Source organism: Mustela putorius, unplaced genomic scaffold, assembly GCF_011764305.1.
Source record: "Mustela putorius furo isolate JIRA1106 unplaced genomic scaffold, ASM1176430v1.1 tig00000738_pilon_pilon_pilon, whole genome shotgun sequence".
In the NCBI taxonomy this organism is placed as follows: domain Eukaryota; kingdom Metazoa; phylum Chordata; class Mammalia; order Carnivora; family Mustelidae; genus Mustela; species Mustela putorius.
Window position 1 is genome coordinate 8548774 of NW_025421463.1, and position 20302 is coordinate 8569075.

Sequence of the window (20302 nt, forward strand, 5' to 3'; positions counted from 1 at the left end):
TATGTATATTTGTATGTTTGTATATGTGTATATACACAGACACACACACGTATATGTGTGTGCGTGTGTGTGTGTGTATTTCCCCCTTTTGAGAGCATGCCAGTGGAGAATTGGGGCAGAGGGAGAGAGAGAATCCCAAGCAGGCTTCATGCCCAGCACAGAGCCCAACAAGGGGCTTGATCTATGACCCCTGAGATCATGACCTGAGCTGAAACCAAGAGTTGGAAGCTTAACCAACTGGGACCCCAGACGTCCCATCTTTTTTCTTTTCTTTTCATCTCTGTCTCTGTCTCTCCCTTCCTTCTTCTCTCTCTCTGTGTATGGGCATGTATCTTAATTTCTTTTGGGTAAATACCTATGGGTAGGGTTGTTGGTCATTTCTTAAGCATGTTTAAGAATCTGCCAAACTGGGGCGCCTGGGTGGCTCAGTGGCTGGGCGGCTGCCTTCGGCTCAGGTCATGATCCTGGAGTCCTGGGATTGAGTCCCACATCAGACTCCCTGCTTGGCAGGGAGTCTGCTTCTCCCGCTGACTTCTCTCCTCTCATGTTCTCTCTCTCAAATAATTAAATAAAATCATTAAAAAAAAAAGAATCTGCCAAACTGTTTTCCAAAGTAGCTTACCATTTTTGCATTGCTGTCAGCATTGAATGTATGACGAAGTTCTAGTTGCTCCACCTCCTTTCCACTATCTGATATTGTCAATTAAAAAAAAAATATTGAATCCTTCTCATAGGTATGTAATGGCATCTCTTGTGGTTTTAAATATAATTTCCCTAAATGTTAATGGTGTTGAGCATCTTTTCATTTGCATATTTCCCATCCATATGTCTTTGATGATGGCTCTGTTAAAACATTTTAGAAATTGGGTGGTTTGTTGTCTCTGTTTTAAAGATTTTATTTATTTATTAGAGAGAGAGAGAGGGAGAGAAAATGAGTGGGAAAGGGCAGAGGGAGAGGGAGAAGCAGACTCCCCACGTGGGACTCCATCCCAGGATCATGACCTGAGGGGCAGGCAGAGGCTTAACTGACTGAGCCACCCAGATATTCTGGGTTGGTTGTTGTCTTAATGAGTTTTGAGAGTTTTTTACATATTGTTGTTTCTAGTCCTTAATCAGTTATGTGTTGGCAAATATCTTTTCCCATTCTGTCATTTTAAATTATAAATACAGCTTCTTTATATAACTATAGTTAGGTAGAAAGTTTTAGACTGGGTTCTCTGTGGCTTTCCATATAGTCTTTATGCTGTGAATACCCCCAGAGAGATCTTTGTAAGAGGACCAATCAAGGCTTGAGGGGAGTTGGAGATCCTGGAGGATCCGGTGGAATGAATTGCCTTCTCCCGGTGACTGACTGAGGGTGCTTGGTTGAGAATAGAAAGGAAGGACTGTCGAGAAAGAAGATGGGCGGTGGTGGTGGCTGGAATCTTTGGTGGGAGAGACTAGGGCAGCCGATTACAGGGCGGGAGAATGGCTCCTGGAATTGTTCACAGTAGAAAGGTACGGATCATGAAAGGAGCCAGGGAACTCTGACATGGATTGTGTTGAAAGTGTTGAACCTGGGTGAGATCCAGCCGCGGGTTCATTTGCCAGAAAAGAGAGAGGCCCCACAAGGGGATGCGACTTTCTGAAGATGATGGGGGTTGTAAAGTGGCAGAGCTGAGACTTAAATTCAGATTTTTGAGAACAGCTGAGAGGAAGGGCCTCAGCACATCAGAGGGAGGGGGAAAAACTAGAATTCTGACGAAACTGGGGCGACCTGTTTTTGTTATCTGCAGGTCTTCTACATAATTTATGAAAACTCTTCTTGCATGTTATTTAGTATTTAGTAAAACATAACAAAACTGGAATGACAGCAGAACTGGTGATTGGTAAGAGTTTGACTATAAATGCAAGTGGAATATATTTTGGTTTAAACAAAACACTAGAAATCAAATAGGAGGGGTGTTTGGGTGGCTCAGTGAGTTAAGCCTCTGCCTTCAGCTCAGGTCTTGGTCTCAGGGTCCTGGGATCCAGCCCCCCCCGCCCCCCACGCCTGCCTCTCTGCCTACTTGTGATCTCTCTTTCTCAAATAAATAAATAAAATCTTTAAAGAAAAAAAGAGAAAGAAATCAAATAGGAATGCATTTTTGGCACACCAGGAATGTTTCGTTCTTTCTGACACCGAAAGGGAAAGGACAAGAAGTACCATGAGAGATCATAGGTCTGGCTTTTGCTGTTGTAATTAGCTATGAAAATACTAACTCTCAAGGTTAGGATTTACTAGAATTCGAATCGCCTTTGGAATAAAAGAGAATGGTGAAAGGAAGTATCTGGAGAAACCTGATAATGATAGTTATTATTTTACTGGATTCTTGGTCTAATTCAGGCACCGTGTTAGGCTCCTTGCTGTTACATTTTCCTGATTCTTCTATAACCTTGCAAAGTATTTGGTGATACTACATTCCTGTTTTGCACATGCAGAAATTAAGATTCAGAGAAATTAAATAACTTGTCCAAAGCCATAACTGGGATTCATCCCTGGACCTGTGTGGCACCAAAGCTTGGTGTCTTTTCACTATGCTGGGGCTAATCATGGTGTTCTGTGTAGACCGACATTCTCCCACAGTGGTTTCTTACTAGTTCACTGCAAGATAAGTACAGAAATTGATCGTGAGCACTGAGAAACTTATAGCAGTTTGACAGAGTAAGTTTGTGAGTGTCAAATCTAATGATAACAAGTTTGGGCTTGTATTTTGTATGTGTTTGTTTCTTTCTTTCTTTCTTTTTTTTTTTTTTAAAGATTTTATTTATTCATTTGACAGAGAGAGATTACAAGTAGGCAGAAAGGCAGGCAGAGAGAGAGAGGAGGAAGCAGGCTCCCTGCTGAGCAGAGAGCCCGACGCGGGACTCGATCCCAGGACCCTGAGATCCTGACCTGAGCCGAAGGCAGCGGCTTAACCCACTGAGCCACCTAGGCGCCCTGTATGTCTTTGTTTCTTAAAATTCCAGTTTTTTCCTCGTAATCCATTTTATGGTGTTTTATAAAAGTACCGTTCTGTGATGGTTGGAGGCTTCACAAACAGAAGTGCTGCAGGTCGTTGGCGCAGCCCTGCCCTGTACCGGGCAGCGTCTCTGCCCTCCAGCTGCTTGCATCAGGGCACAGTGAGCTGTTGCACTGTGGCGGACTCCCGCCCACTCTGCGTTTGCAGTGGCAGGGGAGACAGGGTCAGAGAAAGGGAAAGAGGCAGTAGGGAGAGGTGAGGAGCTAGGCAAAGGATCTTTGGGAGAAGTCTCCGAAGTGCCCTTAAGCGGTAGCCGTGAGGAAGGGTGAATCTCCGTTCTCTCCTTGAGGACGCACACCTTTGATGACATGTGTCTGGACGATGGTCAGCTTTCTGCTGAGTTTTTCTAGCGATGCTGGTGTTGTTCTAGAGGAAGGCAAATACGGGAGACGGAATTTACGGAAATAAACTAAAGGCAGAAATTCGGAACATTGAAAACCTCCTTTTCTCTCCTCCCAAGTACAGGCACATGAACCCGTACCTTGGTGTTTTCCCTTTAAGGGAAAGACTGCGGTGCTTTGGCAGGGCCGAGAGTTTGCATTGGCCCCTTTGCTGCTGTTGGCCACGAAGAATCCTGACCAGTCCGGTTTTGTTTAGAGCTGGTTTGGGACTCAGCTGAGCTGCCAAGTTGTCTGTACCTAATTTGAAATGCGCTTGTGTTCAGGGAGTGGGCCGGGGCCCGGTTTGGCTTTCATGGGGGGCCGGGAGGAAATGCTGTTTCTGGAGGCGCTTGTCAGAGCTTCTCTCCGAATGCCTTTGAAGTCCCGCCAGTTGAGGGAGGGGGCGCGTTCAGCTCACCGAAGGGGTTATGTGTTTAGGGAGCCTGCGCAGAGTGAGACATCGCATGCAGTGGCGCGGGGGAAGCAGCCCCCCGTATCCTGCAGGTGAGCTAGGATATGAGATTAGGCAAGTGGTCTCAGTTTTACAGGATGGTTTTTCTCTCCACTTCCAGATCTGAAATGGCAAAACAGACCCTCTAAGAACTAGATCCCCGCTAGTGACCCATTTTAGTTATGAAGGAAACCTCAGTGACCTTGACCTGTGATAAAGGCGGGTACTGCCCACTGTGACCTCTTGCCTAAGACCTTACCTGTCATCTGAGGTACTGCGGCCCTTCTGGCTGGGGCTGAGGGCGTGGCTGCAGGCGGGGCGGGGGGGGGGGTTTTGACAAATAACCCTTCTAACAGTGAACCTTTTCCCTGCTCCGCTGGTTCTTAATCCCTAGCACGCAGCCCAGGGTCAAGAATCTCTGCCTGCTTCCCTGCCTGCTTGTGATCTCTCTCTGTGTCAAATAAATAAATAAAATTAAAAAAAAAAAAAAAGAATTTGCTCCTGATCGCATTGCCCCTGCACTGGTGACAGCTGCCGCTTGCGGGCCAGCGTTTGTGGGCCCGCCCCTCACTCTGCGGATAGAAACTTACTCAGCATTGCATGAGCCCCGTTATAAGTTTAGGCAGTTTATAATGCCAGCCTTCAAATTTTGTGGTGAAATAATTTGGATAATTTTCAGATTTATTAGAACCCTCTTAAGATTTTAACAGACGCAAGAAGATAAGAGAATGAGGTACATGGAGGAAGCGGCAGTCAGGGATTTTAAATTACCTCATAGTTATCAAGTCCTGGACTAAAATTATATTTGAGCAGCTCCGTGTCTGTCCAGTAGATGAGACATTTCCTGAGGATAGGGTAGATTCTATTTTTCTTTTTTTTTTTCCTGTAGTCCCCAGAGAATCTAGCCTTCTTGGTAGGTTCAATAAATATTTGTTATATTTGTTAAATGAGTAAGAAGCTTCTAAGTACAAAGAGCAGAGTCGTATTTCAGTGGTTTCTTTGTGAATTGAATTCTCCAGGTCTCTGTGCTGTACTTCTCCGATTAGGTTGCGGGGCCCAGAAGACTAGCCTAGTACTTGCCCTTAAACATTTTATCCCCTGCCATGGTTCTGCTGTCGCTAAGCAATATGAACACTGGGGCTGTGGCTTATAGAGTGTACTAGCTGACAGGCTCTGCCCGTTCTCTGCCACCACACACCTCACTCCTTTCCAGGTGGTCCAGTTGCTTTGAAGTGTTGATTCCCAGGTGAAGCTGGTGGCTAGTTGTGCATGTACTCTTTGTTTTTGTTAGGTGCGTGGAATTTGAGGAGGTAGTGGTGCTGGAAATAATCTTAGGGAGTCTGCCATAACCCCACGTTTTGCCGGTGAAAAAAACAGAGACCCAGAAAGGTTTAAGTGGTTTATTCCTAGCTATGTGGGTACTTCATGGCCATCCAGACTGTTCTCCTGATCTCCTGGATCTTAGGTCTAGGCGTTTACCAGAGAAGTCTGAAGTCTTTTTTTTCCTTTTTTCTTTTTTAATAGAAAGCATCAGTAAAAATCGAATTTCTGCAGAAGGAAATACTGGCAATTTCACTTAGGAATGTGAGTGGAAAAACATTTTCCCTTTTGAATGCTAGGAGAACTGTCCCACAGTGTCTCTCTCTACTCTTCCTACTCTGATGTTACAAGACAAAAAAGTTTCATAAAGGATATGCTTCATTTAATGCAGAAAAAAGTAGGCCACTTTGTATTTCTAAAAATAACACTTAAAAACTCCCAAAATTGTGTAAAGAGCTATTTTAGTTGCACAAATGCTGTAATTTTCTGGGAGTTCCTGGGCCCAGGGAGGATGCTAGCTCTCTGGATGCTTCATGTTCTTATAGGATTCTTTTGTTTGAGGTGACCCCAGAATGGGAGATGGAGAAATGTGATCTGAAGGGTGATTTGGGGGGAAGGGTTGAGAAAGTTGTAGGCGGGAAAGCTCAGCATAGTGATTTTAGGGAGTTTTCATTTCATTTTATGTTTTTATAGGAAAGGCCTGCTAGGAGCTTGGTCCTAACTGATTCCAGATGGGCCTGCTACAGTACAAAGGTTTTCAGTGTGTTTGGGACGGGGCAGACCAAGAGGGCCCCCTGAGCACTTCCTGTGCAGCTCTGCAATTGTACTCACCTAATCAGAAACAGCCCTGCCTGCTGGAGCTCAAGGGCAGCCATCTTGGGTTCTCTTCGGACCTCATTCTGGCAACTGCCCTTTCCTCCTGTCTGGTCTACCTCTGCGTCCTCACGTCCTCACGTCCTCGTCCCCTTCCTTCTCTAATCTCTTCTCCATTTGTGTGCTGGCAGCACTTTATGTATATGTGTTTGTGTGTTCCTCCCTGTTGCCTGTGGGGTGGGAGCTGGGAGGAGGGGAAAGAAGGAAGAGGGGGTGGGGAGGGAGGAGGAGGGGCAATGGCTAAATTCAAGGCAGATGCTGAAAGGCTTTTTTCCTGGCCCTGGGAGGTATTTGCTGGCAGTGGATATTGGGAACATGAGAATGTGAGGCAGACTTGGACAATGAAGCCATCATTCATTCATTCATTCATTCTTTCCATATCCCCCCCGCCCCTGCACTGTACTCTTTCCAAAAGGTTCAGAATGTTGCAAATGGGTGATTTGTTTATATTATAAACTGAGAATCACTGGCCCTTTCTGGTTGTGTGCCAAAGAGCGAGTTTGATGATGATTTTAAATCCAATAGAATAGAAAGGTGTTTTGCACTCAGATTCCAGCGTCGTTGCCACAGGAGCATCAGTTCTGTGCTCTGATGTCTGCTAAATATGGCTAGCTTCTCAGTTCGTGCAGGTGCTCTGCATAGGTTAAAAGAGGATTTTTGGTGAGGCTGTACTGCAGGGACAGTGAATCGTTCTTAGGGGCCTTCCAGACTCCCCTGGGGATATAGTTGATGCATAAATTTGACTTTGTATCTTGGTGCAAATGCCTGTTAGACTTGAGGATATGGTTGGTGTTTGAATCTCATTTTTTGGGATCTACCTGCTGTTGCAGAATGTGGTCCCAGGGTTTTATCTGGGTCTTTGTAGTTTTATTCTGATTCATTTGGCTGTTGTATCCATGTTGTTGCAAAAATGTGAATTTATTCAGATAGAATATTGAAAAAGACTAGGTAGGCATAATTCCCAGCAGCCTAGGTTTGTTTTTCTGATCTGTCTACTTTCAGTGCTGCTTTTGCCCTCATGGAAGTATGGTGATCACTTTTTTGTCCCTTTCTTTTTGAGTCAAATGTGTGGAATATATTGTATGGTGAACAGTTTTTGTGCTGTTTCTTGATAGTGAGATTGGGAGATACAGTTGGGAAATGGGAAATGGAAATATTTGAATTTCTGAGATAGTCTGATGTTAGTGGTAATAATGGATCAGTGTTTAAAATTGGGATTTCTTAGAGCTAGATCACACAGTTGTCCTTCTTATGAGTGAGTCTTAGCAATATGGCATTGAAGCTAATGGAGAATTAGTTGGTATTTTTAACCATTAGCTGCTTGTAATAATGTTTTCAATTTACCAGTAGGATCTTCCCTCTTCCCTTTATTTATTTATTTTTTTTTTATTTTTTAAAGATTTTATTTATTCATTTGACAGACAGAGATCACAAGTAGGCAGAGAGGCAGGCAGAGAGAGAGGAGGAAGCAGGCTCCCTGCTGAGCAGAGAACCCGATGTGGGGCTCGATCCCAGGACCCTGGGATCATGACCTGAGCCGAAGGCAGAGGCTTTAACCCACTGAGCCACCCAGGCGCCCCTTCCCTTTATTTTTTTAAAATCCCCTTGTAGGCGTGAAGGAGAGAGGGCGGCTAAGGTGTGTTTGTTTGTCTTGGCTATTATTTGCCAGTATCAGACTTATTACCTCACTTAATGCTCTGTGGCCTTAACTCCATCAGGAGAGGAGAAAAGTGCTCTTGCCTGGTGTTACACAGCCAGTAAGCGCTGGAGACGGCTTTGGTCCATGACATTCTGGATCCAAAGGCAGTATGTGTTCTCTCGCACTCCAAGTTAACATTGAAGTCCTAAACTCTTCTCAGAAAAAAATTCTTTTCTAAGGCAAATGCAGTGATTAGAAATTTTTTTTAAGATTGTTTAGAACTTTATTGTCTTCTTCTTCCCTTTTTAGGCTTGCTGGCTTCATGCCTCTGATATACGAACAGCTGGTCCTGGAGAAGGGACGGAGGTGAACCATTTAGTTACTGTTTACAGAGAGGCTTTGAGACTCTGCAAGTTGCTTTTTTAAAAATCGAGTATTTTATTGGGATAATTGCAGACCCATAAGCAGTTGTACAAGAACCTCTTTTGAAACGGTAGAAAGGCAGAGGCTCTGATTCAGAGGCAGGTAGAGAGGCCCCCGCTCATCTTCTGCGGCGGCGTGGAAGGAGGTTGCATGCGGGGCTCGCCCTCAGTTGCAGTTTCTAGTTCAGGGAGGCGGGACCGTGAAATCTTGATCGGCTGGAGCACTGACAACATTCAGAAGGAAGGGAGAGGTTGGAGGGGGAGGCAGTCTTAGAAACTGGAAGAATGAGCTGGAATTGCTAAGGGTGTCTCAGCCAGACGTCTTTGGTTGGGATCACCAGGAAGACACCTTCCATTGTTTTTCCGTGAGTTAGAGGTCATCTTCTGAAGGAGGCTACCTTTCACCTAACGTACATTTACCTGAGTTTTCTTTAGTGTTTATCATGATCTGTAACTAGATACTTACTTGGTGTAATGTTTTTGTCCACAATTTGTCCACAGACTTCATGAGGGCGGGGACTGTGTCAGTTTTTCACACTGTTACACATGGTCCCTAGGCTATGGGACCATAGTCAGTGTACACATTGTAAAAGTTGGTTGAATGAATGAATACCATGGGAAATTACGATTCTTGCTGAAGAGCTTAATTGTAGCTGGTCAAGCATTCGCCTGTTATTCTGGGTCAGATGACTGACTTTGAAAATTTTCTAGATAAAAGAATTTTAATGTCATAGACTTCTTTTCTTTTTATCTCATAAACAAAGTAGTAAACTATTTTAGCTTGAGGTCTTCCCTTAAGTTGTACTAATGGACTCTTGCATTATTTCAGAAAATACGCTTAAGGCTTAGAAACCCAACCTATGAAGCATCTGGTCTACTTTGACCTCTAAAATGAGCAGACTTGTTCTTTTCACTCCTGTTCTACATGTTTGGAAGAGTAGCATGATTCTATTTTGAGGCTTGTTACAAAATAGGAGAATAGAGAAAACTTGGTGACTCTGGTTTAAAAACTCTCTGCTCATTTGAACTGGTTTAATGACTATTCTTTTGTTTTACCGCTTCAGCTTCTCATCTCAGAATTGATCTTCCTAAATTTACCTCTCATAAAAGGGTCATAATAATTTGATTCCTATCTCACTGAGACTCTTTCTTAAGCTTGGCTCTTCTTTTTTTTTAAAGGTAACCTCTCTCTCCAAGACCAGGAAGAAAAAGGATAAGTAGTTATGGGCAAGAAAATTGGAAAACATTTAAGGAAAAAATGTAGGGTTTTGTGGGTGTGTGAGAATATGTGTGTATACATACATATTTTTTCCCTTCTCTGCCCCACTCTTCTCAAGCTAGAGTGAGAATTTTTTTTAATTTCAGGAAGAATTGCATAATTTCCCGATCGAGCTGTTTCTTTTGGGTAGTTGAGCTGATGCTGACTTTGTAGTTGTTATCTTACTCAGATCTTAGGTATACTCTTCTGAAAATTGGTAAATGATATGCTTTTTAGATATGTGTATTGAAGAAGGAGTAACAGTAATCATGTAATGCCTCTGGCCTGCTGTTCCTTATTGAAATAGAAATTTGCTTGGATAGCTCAGGTTGGCGGAGGATTAGTTATTGTTTTTGAGCTCTGATGTCAGAATCCTCACAGCTAATACCTGAATATCATATCATTAGCCAAGGTTAATATTCACTTAGGACAGGGATCTTACATATCATGTTTATCTCTCTTGTAGCACAGGACAGTCCTTGGCACAGAAGAAGTACTTAATGAATTTAAATTTAGTGTGATCTTGCTCAATTCATAGATTGTTTGATTTGGTTGGTGGAAGAAAACCTCATTTGTTTATATACACATACATGATATGCTGGGAATTTCAAAAATATACATTTTAGATGCTACATTATTAAGTTTCTAGAGGAGGCACAGTTGGGTGGCTCAGTCGTTAAGTGTCTGCTTTCAGCTCAGGTCATGGTTCCCGGGGTCCTGGGATTGACGCCCACGTTGGACTCCCTGCTCAGCAGGAGGCCTGGTTCTCCCTCTCCCACTCTTCCTGCTAGCGTTCCCCCTTTCTGTCAAATAAATGAATAAATAATTTAAAAAAAAGATTTTATTTATTTATTTGGCAGAGAAAGCAGTGAGAGAGGGAACACAGACAGGGGGTGTGGGAGAGGAAGAAACAGGCTTCCTGCCAAGCAGGGAATGCGATGAGGGGCTCAATCCTCGGACCCTGGGACCATGAGCTGAGCCGAAGGCAGATGCTTAATGACTGAGCCACCCAGGTGCCCCTAAATAAAAAGTCTTAAAAAAATTTTCTTTTCTAGAGGAAAACATATGAGAATATTTTCATGGTACTTACTTCAACCAGGACATAAAGACTAACTATAAAGGAAACAAAAAGATAGATTATCTACATTATATTAGAAATATGTATTCATTAAAAGACAGCATTAAGGAAGCAAAAAGGCAAACAAAACCATAGAGTTTAGGAAAAGATATTTGCAGTACAAGTATCTGGCTGGTATCCAGAATATAAAGATAACTCCTACAAATCAATATATAGAAGAAGTCCTATCAGTCTTAGAACCACCCAGTTAAAAAATAGGCAAAAGATTTGGATACTTAACAAAAGGTGATATCTAAATGCCCCAAAAGTAGTCCGCATCATTAATCAGAGTCAAGCAGATAGCCACAGTGAGATACTACTACGCCAACTCCAGAACGGCTAACATGGAAAAGGTGGACATCACCAAGGTTGTTCAGCATCGGGAACACTCACGCACTGCTAGTGGGAGTGTAAACTGGCACAAGTGTGGAAAACTAGCGTTTGGCAGTATGCCAAAGTGGGCCCAGTCGTCAGCAGTTCTATTCCTGTATATACCCAACAGACGTGTACTCCGGTGTACCAGAGGACATGGATAAGAATGTATCGAAGCCTTTTTAGTAGTAGCTCCAAGTGGTCAGTGATACAAATGCCTTTCAGTATTACTGAAATGTTTTTCAGTAAACGGTGATGCATCCATACAGTGGAGTACTCCGCAGTGATGGCAGTGGGTGGAACCATTGCTGTCTTCAACAAATGGAGCAGTTGCACAAATATGGGGACTGTAAGAAGCCAGCATGATAGAGTGTATGATGTGTGATTGATTCCATGTATATAAAGTTCAGAAACAGGCAGAGTGAATTTATGGTGTTAATTAGAGTCATTGTTGTAGGCTGATAAAAATGACTTTGGACATGTGTGAGCTAGGCTTCTAGAGTGCTGATTGTGTTAGTGGGTTTTATTATTATTTTTTTTTGCCTAGTTGCTGATTATGTGGGTGGGTTCACTTTGAGGAAATTCATTGTCCATTTTCCATTTCTTTGTGTATATATATAGTCACTTCAGTAAAAAGTTTGCTTAAAAATTAGATTCTGCTTTTGTGCAGTGATGGCTGCAGCGGATAGATAGCGTTTCCCCTTATGCATGTACTTACCCTTCGCCTGTCAAAGCTGGCGGAGTGTGGGTGTGTCCATAAACTTGCACGTTTTTGTGTTCGGGGCATTGTATGGCACGAAGATGCTCCTTCTACTCATATAGGTTTCCTTGTCACTTATTCAACATACTAAGTTTTAAACATCAGTGGAAAAAGAAAATTGGTGAATAAACTGCTCCGATGAGTTTACAGACCAGTTCTCTGAGACGAAGGAGGAAACTTTGCCTCATAGGGCAGCAAATTTGGATTTTACTCTACAGACAGAAGAGCCTCTCCATTAAAGGTTCCCGACTACTAAAGGCTTCATTTTCAGACGGATACACCTCATTTGGACCTTTATTTTTTTAAATTGAGATATAGTTGTTATATAGCATTATATTAGCTTTAAGTAGACAACATAGTGATTGAATATCTGTGTATATTGTGAAGTAATCACCACAGTAAGTGCTTAACATCCATCACCATACAAAATTGTACATTTTTCTTTTTCACTTGTCATGAGAACTTTTAAGATTTACTCTCTTAGCAGGATGCTGGCTGTCTCAATTGGTGGAACACAGGACTCTTGATCTTGGGGTCGTGACTTTAAGCCCCATGTTGGGCATAAAGTTTACTTAATAAGAAAAAATAAAAATAAAAAATAAACTTTGGGAAAAAAACCCATACTCTTAGCAAATTTCAAGTATCTAGTGTAGAATTCTTAACTGTTGTCCTCATGGTGTACGTCTTCATGTCTTAATTAACCAGAAATCTTTGCCTTTTGACCGCCTTCACCCATTTTGCCCACTTCCCATACCCCACTTCTGGTAACCACCAATCTGTTTTCTGTGTCTCTCAGTTTGCCCCTCCCTTGCCTCCCTTCCGGTTTCACATGTAAGTGAGATCATATGGTGTTTGTCTTTCTCTGTCTTATTTCACTTAGCCTAATGCCCTCAAGGTCCATTCATGTTGTTGAAAACAGCAGGATTTCCTTCTTTTTGTGGTTAAATAATATTCCATTGTAATTATGCACATTTTATTTATCTACTTATCTATCAATAGGTACTTAGATTGTTTCTTTGTCTTGGCTATTACAAGTGTGCTGCAGTGCAGTGAACATGGCGGTGCAGGTATTTTTTGAATCCATGTTTTTGTTTTTTTCAGATAAATACCCAGACGTAGAATTGCTGGATCATATGGTATTTCGATTTTCAATTTTTTGAGGAACCTCCATACTTTTTTCCATAGTGGCTGAATGAATTTCAATTCCTACCAGCTGTGCACTGGGGGTCCCTTTTCTCCGCGTGCTCGCTAGCACTTGTTCTTTCTTTTTGATACTAGCCTTTCTAGCAGCTGTGAGGTGATACCTCATTGTAGTTTTGTTACATTTCCCTGTGGACTAGTCATGTGGAGCACCTTTTCATGTACCTGTTGGCCATCTGTATGTCTTCTTTGGAAGAATGTCTGTCCACATCCTCTCCACGTTTTCTAATTGAATTGTTTGTTGTTTTGCTATTGAGTTGTAGGAGCTCTTTATATATTTTAGATATTAACCCCTTATCAGATGCATGACTTGCAGATATTTTCTCCTATTCTGTAGGTTGCCTTTTCATTTTGTTGATGATTTTCTTTGCTATGCAGAAGTGTTTTATTGACTTTTATTTTTATCACGGAAGCTATAAAGAAAAAAACTCTCTGCATGGAAATCCCCTCCCCTGCAAAGGAAGTCTAACTCGAAGTAAGGCATTTTAAGAAAATCTCACCTGGATGAGGTAGAAAATCTAAAGATGTTGCCTTGCCTTCTCTCAGCTGGCCATATCTCTCAATTCCTAACCTGGCTTAAGCAAAATACTTGGAAGTTCTCCCAAGTCTGCTGTTTTGTCTTATGATCAGACTTTGTAAATCTTTGCTCTCCTGGAAGGCCCTCACCTGCTTCATTTACCTAATGAACTCCTGGAGCTCATTCTTAAGGACACTTTCTAGAGTTAGCCATTTGCTCTTGTGTACTCTCTCTGTACCTAAATATACCTCGGCCACATCACATATTACACTGAACTCTGTGTCCTCCAGTTCCAGCCTTTTGAAACTATGAACTGGCATGGGGTAGGTACACAGTAAATATTGAAAGAAAAGATGAACAATTGGGCATATTTTCTGAAAGACAGTATTTACTTTCTAAAGAATAAAAGCCAGTTATAATATTTGACATCAGTAGATAACGTGTTTAAAAATTTTTTTCAGAAGAAGTGTTGCTTTGCATTAGTTTCCTAAAACCAGGGGTGTATATTTACAATAGTGTGCATATTGTGGCAGTAGGCGAGAGTGATGCTAACTGGTTCACATGGGTACCAGACACATGACCTTGGCCTCTTTTAGCGTGTTTTTCTAATCAGCTGATTTAATTTTAGTGGAATCCCTGGAGAAATACTTTGAAATGCTCTGGTTCTATATGCAGAATTTAGAAATCATAAATCTAATGTATAGATCCTGACTGCATTAGGGTTTATGGATTAAAACCAGCAGCGATAGGACATTCTGACTAGACCATTATGAGAGTGGTGATTTTGTTCATCTCAAATATCATACAATTAAATTCCAGAATATGTTAACTGAAGTTTTGTCCTTTCACTTCAGCATGTAATTTCTCAAGCCAATTTTCATTTAAAAAGATCTGGTAGAATCATTGCCATTTGTCCAGAAGTTTAGAATAATAGGATCAGAATAATAAATTAATAAGTATTGAGGGCTTGATTAGGGTTTAATACTTTCAGGAATATGTGAAAGTATAATTTTGATCTTAATGTCAAGCAACATATTGATGATACATTTTATTGATGACCTAAGAAAACACAGATACAAAATGATTTTTAAATGTTCCTTTCTAGCCCCAACTGTCTATAAATAGGAGGCCAAGTAGAAAAAGCAGTGGTTTCGGAGTCCAGCAGATCTGGGTTAGAATCTTGGCTTTTTAAAAAATTAAAGACTGTGTTATATAACCTTGGTCACACTGATATCTCTGGAACTTTTGTTTCCCTGTTTGCAAAGTGAGGTAGGAAGGTGTACCACTTGCGGTTGTTCGGTTTTATCCTGAGAATGGATGACAAGCCGTGTAAGGCTTCCCTGGGACATCGCGAGGGCACCAATGCTCACATGAACGAAATGAGCAGGTGAATAGAGCGGTGTTTGCAGCGGCCCACTTAGCTGAGGCTGTTGTGGGTGGATTTCATAACGATCACTAGCATGAACCAAGCTCAGTCGTGGATTTGATGGGCATCTTGGACGCTGTGCTGTGTCTTCCCATTGTAGCAGAAGGTGACTGGTCTTCTTTTTGACTTTGAGTGTAAAAAGGTCTTTTAGAAGAGAGTTCTTCATAGCTGGTGGAACCATCTGACCTTGGGAAGGTGTATACAGCAAGGGTTTCACACACAGATGACTTGTTAGGAGTCTAGAAAAGTTGAGAGAGGAAAGCACGTATCTCAAGGATGGGCTACTCAGACTGAGTTCCTTCTCCCTCTCCTTCCCCTGGAATGTGAGTTTCAGTTTATTAGCAAATATTGCATCCTTTGCTGTTTTCCACAGCAGTTTTGTAAAGCCTGTTCTGGATGCCTCTTAGATAACTGGTAGGCATTTTGACTTTGCTAAATGTTCTAGATTGTTTAAATTCTGTTTCAGATAAATGACTGTTTCTCATTATACAGAATCATTTTCTTTGCTGTCTATTTTTTCACTGCAGAGTTGGTACCCTGGAGCTGAGTCTTTGCCTTGCAAACCAAAAATATAGTTTTCCTGGGTGTGTCTTATTTTAATCCACTCCCTTTCATACTACAGTGCTCTGACCTGCTTGGAGCCTTTCCTACTTGGTTACAATTGATGCTTTGTCCTTCAGAGTCATACAGGACATAGGCACTGGGTTGATTCCGTGTGGAGCTCTCAAGTATGGCTCTGAGAAAAAAATTACTTTCCTAGAATAAGCAGTGGGGAGCTGAGCTGGAACATGAAGCCTTGGCTCCTGTTTAGTCATCATTTAGGGAGAGTGAGCAGCAAGTTCAAAATCAGAGTTAGAACTAGGCAGGGAACAAGTAGGGCTTGTTCCCCAGTTGAGTACCAGTCACAGATTGGCTGGTGTATGAGGTGAGTAAAGCTGGATTTTACCAGAAATAGACACTGTTGGGGGAACTGTCTGTGGTTCAAGAAATTACGCATATTTTGTGGTATATCTATGCTCATGAAAGGATCATTTTTTTTAGAAGTTCATGTTCTTCCTCTGGGGCTTATTAATTTCTGTTAATATCCACAGGAATTTGCTACTAATGATGTCAGCTTACTCTCTCTCTATTCAGTCCCTTTGGCCCAGGGACTTAAACTACTTTACATGAATTTTGTCAGTAATTCTTACAACATCCCTGTGTGGGAGCTGCTTTTAGATGAGGGATGTGAGAACTTGCTCCAGTTTCCATAGCAGGTCAGTCCCTGGAATAGCAGATGGGACCCAGGATTTGTGGTTCCAGGCTTAGCGTGTTTCCTCTGGTGGAGGAAATAATACCGAGCAAATAGCAAGAGAATCCAGCTGTGAGAGCTGAGCGATTTCTGCCTTTAGGCATGGAGTTCCCAGTCCCTGGCTCCGGATCTCAGAAGTCCGATGCTCCGCACATGAAATGTCCCAACTATTTTTTTTTTTTTTGACGGGTGCATACTTTTATTTTTGTTCTCTTTTTCTGCCCTCTCTCCTGGGAGGAGAGGTGGGTGTACGAATTTTCTGTATACACCAGCCTTATATGTGGGTCAGTCGAGCTGTTTCGATGCTCAGCAGGTATTGCCATCGGGCTTTTGGGTTGGGGGCAAGGAGGTGAAGCAGCCACTCCAGGGCGGGGCTGAGGACGCGACATGCAGGAAGGACAAGGTTCTCTGTATTTTCTTAGTCATAGGACTCTGAATCCCAAGTAGCTAAATTTAGCTCAGGTTCCTGTTGAAAGCATCATTTTCTTTTGGGGCGGGTGGTGGGGGGAAAACGGAAAAACCTTTTTGTGTATCCTGCTCCATGAAGCCAATAGGGAAGCAGGAGGAGGTGAGGTTGCCATGGAGATGGTAGCTGTGTGCGAGGGGAGAGCAGCAGGGTTTAGAATTCCAGGAAGGAAGAGAGAGTGATGTCATCAGATTCCATGGACCAGCCCAGGAACCCCTGTGAGGTTGGTGGGGAGCTGGGTGTGCGTGGGGGGTGGTGGAGTGGGAGTTGGCACAGGGAAATGGTGACTTCAGTAAGGTGTGGGGAGTCCAGTTCAAGCAGAGAGGTTGGTTATATGGAATTGTGCTGATCTGCATTAATGCCTGCTTTTTAAAAATCCGTAAATCATTCTGAATTTGCAGAATATTTTCTTTGTTGAAAGAGGATGTGTTCGTTTACCGAAGGAGCTCATCTAGATGTAGAAATTATATCTTCTTATAGTCTAATTCCCTGTAATATTTGTGTGCGCCTTTCATTCCTTGTATGTGAGGATATTTGTGCACACAGTTTGGGTATGTAGTTGCCTTTGTAGGAGCCTTTTATGATGCTGCTGCAGCTAAATGCTTCGCTAATGCCTGATGATCGTATTTATTTTTCTGGGGTTGGGCGTGTATACAGAAAACTCACTGCTTACGTTAAAAAAAAAATCTGAAAGAGAATCAAAACAGTTGCTTTTGCAGCAGACAGGAAAACTGCCTGCTCCAAGACAGTCATTCTGAGCATATGCTGCGCGTTCATATTGCTAGTGAAGGGCAAATGTGTTTCTTTTGGAATGACAGAGGCTTTTTTTTTTTTTTTTAAACAAATCTAACAGAATCTGTGCATCCAAATGAATACTGCCCTTCAAAATAGTCTCTTTGGCTGTGGTGATACAGACATTGCGCAAAACATAAAGAATTCTCATCTGGAATCAGCTACAGAGATAAGAGATAAGGAAAACATTTTCAATACCTAACCCTGAATTTTTTTTTTAAAATTTAAAAAAATACCTAGTTGATCTGAGGCTAGGTTTCTTTGGATTGGCTTTTCCTGATTTCGGTTGTCAGAAAATCAAATTGATGCGCAAAAGACAAGCCTTTATCCCCGTTAAAGATGTCTCAAGTCCTAGGTGGAGGTTCTGAAGGTATTTTCAGTTGCAGATAGAGAGCTCTTAGATCGTTTCGTTCAGCGGTGGCAGTGTTTTGAATGATGGCAGCATCTGAGGAATAAGAGCAAAACCTTCCGAGGGTGACATCTTCCGAGATGACCCATTTGGATTTATTTGTTCAAAGAGTGTCTGTTGACATTACCATTGGGTAATGTGGGAAACAGCATGATGTAGTGTGTGTAAGAGCACAGACTCTTTGGAATCAGATCGTCTCAGTCTTGAACAAACCCACTTCTGCTACTCCCTGACTGACCTTGGACAAGTGACAAGTGATAGTCCCGGGCTGTGTGGGTTTCCTCATGTATAAGTAGGAATAATGGTGTTATAAGTTACCCATCTGATAATATGGTGCTTAGGGGTAAATAGCTAATGTGTAAAGCACTTAGACGTTTGCTGTGTTCTCAGTGGATGCTTACTTTAGCTCCTGTCATTAATAGTTCTGCATTTCTTTGAGTTACAGGATTAGAGGCAGACGGTCCCATGCACTCCTGAATGTCCAGGAGCGGTGGAGGGTGGGGGGCAGTGATCTATAGTTTTTAAATAATTCCCAGATGAGTCTTCTGATGGTCAAACTGGTTTGGGGACCACTGAGCATAATCTGTTTTGAGATTGGTCCAAGCACCAGAGTCCTCTTCATTTCCTGGCAGCTGGGTAGAAATGCAGAATCTCTGGTGCCACCCCCCGCCCCAAACCCAAACCCACCAAATCAGAATCTGCATTTTTAACAAGATAACCCTATGGTGGCCTGTATGCATGTTAAAATGTAGGAAACACTGCTTTTCTTCTACCAACGGGAGTAAGGGGGTGCTAACTACATGTTAGAGGTGAATTATCTTGCACTTATTCCCATCGGTGGAAGAGAAACAGTCCAGCTAAGCTGTTGTGTAGATGAGCATGCACTTTACCTCCCCTGCTGCTTGGCCCAGGGGTGAATGCTTTTCTGGGCTGAGTTACCGAATGGAAGAGCAGGATTATAATTGGGGCTCTAGCTCTACCATTTACTAGCTGTTTGGCCTTGGTCCAGTCATTTAACCCCTCTGCATTTCAGCCTCTTCACCTGGTGATGGAAGTAATCCTTAGACCGTGAAATAATGTAATAAAGTATTTAGCACAATACAGTGCCTACATGCGTTTGTGCCTTCCCCCGCCCCTTCAACCTTCCAGTAATTATCTGTCTGGATGTAGTTCTGTCCCCTCAGAAGTGGCCACTAGTTATGACCCAATACCATCCTCTCTGTGTAGGTTCCGTGCCTCTTGCCCATCTCTGAGCCATGTCGAGCATCTCATTGTACTGCAGAAAACTGTACAGATCGTTTTCTTTACTACTTTTTTCTATGAGGGGCCTTTTACATAATGTAGACTGTTATCCACAAGGGCTGGATGAACTGTAGGAATTGAGTAGTTGAGCTGGCATAGGGGTCAAGGTGTGAAGAGAGCTGAGAGAGGCAGCTTTTTTGTGAATTCTTAGTAGTTGACCATATGTTTAAAACAATCATGTTTGTGCTTTTTTAAAAAAAAAAAAGTTATAGAGGGTGTCTGTGTAGCTCAGTTGTTTAAGCGTCCCAACTCTTGATCTCTGCTCAGGTCTTGATCTCCGCTCAAGTCTTGATCTCAGTGAGTTCAAGCTGCACACCCAGCATGGAGTGTACTTAAAAAAAAAAAAAAAAAAAAAAGCATAGATAAAAGTCTTTTAACTCAGGTGGTTACATTTGAGGTCTTATTAGATCAGTTCCAAGCAAGAATTAACATGGCGATTATCAGATGATCATTGAATTGACAAGTAATGAGCATTATTTTTTTCTGATCAGGGAATTAATACAGTCAGAGGAAGTTCAGAGACTTGCCCTGGAGACACCAGAAATAGATGGCAGAGAGCTTAAGTCGGAGGATCAGCAGTAGTGGCCAATAGGGCTTGGGAAGCAGGAGCAGGAGATAGGTCCATTTCACTCAGTCATCAACATGTTAGGGGACTGAGGGATGCGGCAGAATCGTGAACTCAAAGCAGGTAATAAAAATTGTTATAGTAGCTGTCCTCTGTAAGGTAGATACACTCCTAGGCGCTTCGTATACGTTATCCTTAATCTTAATGTCCCTGCAATGTATAGGCGCCATCCCTATATTCTACAGGATAGAAAGGTTGGGTAACTTGCCTCAGTCACTGCTAAGAAGCAGGCTACAGAGCTTCTTTGACAGTATGTTGAGTAGCAGTGTGAGTGATGAGACCGTTATAAAAGCTAAGTTGAAATAGCCAATACATACCAGTTAAATAAAGTTTATTTTGTTTATAGTGACCTTTTTGGTGAAGCTGTTAATTTAAATTAAGATTGTGATATTCAACATGTTTCCCGTCTTAGAGGGATTTTTTGAATGTTGCAGAATTATCCTTTTGGGATATATTTCCTTTATGCTCTGAGGCTAATTAAGAGCCATCTATTTAAAAGCCAAAGCTTGTGAAGTCTTCAGTTCATGGAAACACCAGTTTGAATTAAATATCACAACACAGACTAATTTGTTAGTGGTTATCAATTGGCATATTTAACCATAATAAGTATTTGCATAATCACATCTATTATTTCATTCTGA

At 42.2% G+C, this 20302-nt stretch overlaps 1 protein-coding gene across 21 annotated transcripts in view; it reads left to right on the forward strand.

The window, feature by feature from the left end:
• Positions 1–20302, forward strand: part of RBFOX2 (RNA binding fox-1 homolog 2) — a 272463-nt gene that overhangs the window by 48634 nt on the left and 203527 nt on the right. The window contains exon 1 of one of the 21 annotated variants that reach the window (XM_013051565.2): positions 16667–16756. The exons of 19 other annotated variants lie outside the window; for them this stretch is intronic. In XM_013051565.2, the coding sequence (XP_012907019.1) occupies positions 16715–16756 (42 nt within the window). In that variant the 5' untranslated portion in view covers positions 16667–16714. Of the gene's footprint in view, positions 1–16666; positions 16757–16798; positions 16859–20302 lie in introns of those variants that run through there. One more of the 21 variants, XM_013051564.2, reaches the window with a different exon arrangement.